Source organism: Mastigoproctus giganteus, chromosome 10, assembly GCF_048544385.1.
Source record: "Mastigoproctus giganteus isolate SK-2022 chromosome 10, ASM4854438v1, whole genome shotgun sequence".
NCBI classification, from domain to species: domain Eukaryota; kingdom Metazoa; phylum Arthropoda; class Arachnida; order Uropygi; family Thelyphonidae; genus Mastigoproctus; species Mastigoproctus giganteus.
This window is the reverse complement of record NC_143584.1, coordinates 11694943-11697658: the sequence shown is the minus strand read 5'-3', so window position 1 is coordinate 11697658 and position 2716 is coordinate 11694943. Positions and strand designations below refer to the sequence as shown.

The following is a 2716-nucleotide window of genomic DNA, read 5'->3' as shown; positions in this document are numbered from 1 at the left end:
ATAAGAAATCTCTTTATCGCTGTTTGTGGCCCTTAAAAGGGCCTTTTTGTGTAAAAATTTCATTTAATATGAACTCCATATTTCTATGCAAAAATAAGAGAAACGGATAGTTGTCCCTTTATCTGAATGTGATGACCCTAAATACAGTCGTTCGTGAAAGTTCAGTCTTCTACTTGGCGCTAGTACAGTTGGTAACAGCAATCTTCCTTCTGAAACAATTAGCTCAACGAGTTCAAAGGAAGAGCAATTTGGATTCTCAGATTCGTTTAAAGTGGGGTTTATAAGTGACAGTTTATAAGGTAGTCTACACAGCAATAGTTTCGAATATATCATTCAAGATGGCCATGGCCTAAAATCAAAAACTGAATTTCTGAAACACTACATACTCCTAGCATATTTTTCTTTAAAATTCTCATACATACTAATCTGGACAGCATCCAGCGATGGTTGCACCTTTCGTAAAACCTTATCAAAATGATCATTATGCATACTAGCATTTACTTCAAACCCTTGTTCCTCTAAGGCCAGAAGAGCAGCTTCTGTAAACAAATTAACTAAATCAGCACCCGAAAACATCTCCGTTTGCTTCGCTATCCAATCCGCATTGATCTCACAAAGACTCAGTTGTTTCATCAAAATTGTTGATATTGATTTCCGGCATTCTTCATCAGGCTGTGGGACGTATATAATTTTATCAAACCTCCCCGGTCTCAAAAGTGCTTCGTCAATGATATCAGGTCTATTTGTGGCACCTACTACTAACACGTGTCTATTACAATAATCCATCTCTTCTCCAAGATCAGGAAATCCCTGCGCGTTTTCTATTCCATCCATTTCATTAAGAAGTGCAGAAAGCGCCTTTTCTTGTATTCCAGTTTCTACATTATCAAAGTTTCTTTTTCCTACTAGGGAATCAAGTTCATCTAAAAATATAACAGAGGGGGCGCAATGTTTTGCTCTCTGAAATAAGTCCACGATTGAACGTTCGGAATCCTCCACATGGGATAAACAAAGTTGAGCACCACTAACGCTGAGAAAATTTATATGGCACCTAGTTGCAGCGACACGAACCAGAGTGGTTTTGCAACATCCAGACGGACCAAACAGCAAAACTCCTTTTAGAGGCGGAACTTGCATTCTGTAAAATTCCTTAGGATATCTAAATGGCCGTTCTATATACATTTCAATTTTTTGTTTCGTATCTTCCATTCCTCCAATATCTTCCCAATATGTAGGTTGAATTTTCAAATTCCACGGTGAAATTTTTTGAACGGACGGCTTCAGAGATGCTAAACTTTCCAAAAAATCTGCATGCCTTACTTTCTCCGTTTTCATATTGACTAGATCATCGGGAAACCTTCTGTATCTTACAGATGACGCTTCTGTGCACAAGAGCTTCAGATCAGTTGCCACATATCCCGATGTTTTTTCCGCCAGCTCATTAACATCAATGTCTGAAGAAAAATTAAACTCTGAGAAGAGTTTCTCTAAAATTGCTTTTCTTTGAGAAATATCAGGAACTGAAAGTTGTATTTCTTTATCAAACAGTCCAGATTTCCTAAGGGCTTGATTCGGACTATTTATTTTATTAGTTGCAGAAATTATGCGGATATTTTGATTACCCCGTACATTTTCGATTAAATTACGAAGCTGTTCGATGACATTTTTGGGAATATTTTCAGTGCATAAGCTATCGAAGGCATCTATAAAAAGAATACATCCTCCTTCAACGGAAAGAAACTCTACAGATTGAAACGCATCATGAAGAAGCATGCGACTTCCGTCGACATGTGAGATAGCTAGATCCGAGCCTCTGGCAGGCAATAAAAAATGATTGCATTCGTGCGCCATTTCATACACCAAATCCGACTTGCCCACGCCAGGCGGTCCAATAATTAAAATACTTTGGGGAAGCCAATTAACTAAAGATGGTGAAGTTTTCTCACATAAAACGGGGTTGATAAGACAGTTCTTGAAAAGCAACTTTTCAGCATCCATTCCTTCTAGTCTAAAATATCTTTTGAAGTAAAGTTGCTGGTAACGTGGATGGCTGACTATATTATTAATTTCGATTGTAATACCATTACTACGACTATGTCGCTCATCATCCCATTTCAAAACAGTCAGAGACGTTCCATTTTTTGTTTTTATACTTCTTACACATAACTTCAAAATGTTCCACTCGTTTCTCAGTGCAATGTTGACTGAAATATTTACATGGAAGTCGTAATCCTGAAGAAGAGTAGCGACAACTGGCTTAAGCTGTTCTTGATTACGTTTGCAATGCATAACATTTTCAACTCTTGTGATTACAACATCAACTTCGACGATAATATCCTCAGCATTCAAACTTGACTTACTAGCCTCCATTATATGCACCTTACTGCCAAAAGAATTACACAGTATGATCCTGAAAGTTTTTTTTTTTTTTTATGTGATAGAGAGAACGTAACTGAAAGCTCTTGTGTAACTAAATAGCCCGTTGATTGGTCAGTCTCGCGTGTCACGTTTCTCCATTGCTTTTACAAATTGGCAATTATAGTTTAAGTTCAACTATAGTCCATTATTCATCTAGCTAATTGCGTTTTGACAAGAGAAAAATGAGAAATAATAAAACTAGTATGGTGAAAAAATGTATATGTAAAAAATAAAGAAATGTATATAATTCTCGCAGTTACTACTGTAGTTAGTATGATTGCAACAATACAAGTATTTA

The 2716-nt window shown here is 36.7% G+C and overlaps 1 protein-coding gene across 1 annotated transcript; it reads right to left on the bottom strand.

The window, feature by feature from the left end:
* Window positions 1-378: 378 nt before the first annotated feature.
* Window positions 379-2370, bottom strand: LOC150078703 (ATPase family gene 2 protein homolog B-like). Its single transcript, XM_090382284.1, has one exon. The coding sequence runs from the start codon at window positions 2368-2370 to the stop codon at window positions 379-381; it is 1992 nt and encodes a 663-aa protein (XP_090238410.1).
* Between the last annotated feature and the right edge of the window lie 346 nt (window positions 2371-2716).

Coding starts and splice junctions, on each gene's coding strand:
- LOC150078703 (XM_090382284.1), bottom strand. CDS start 2,370: ATGGAGGCTAGTAAGTCAAGTTTGAATGCTGAGGATATTATCGTCGAA.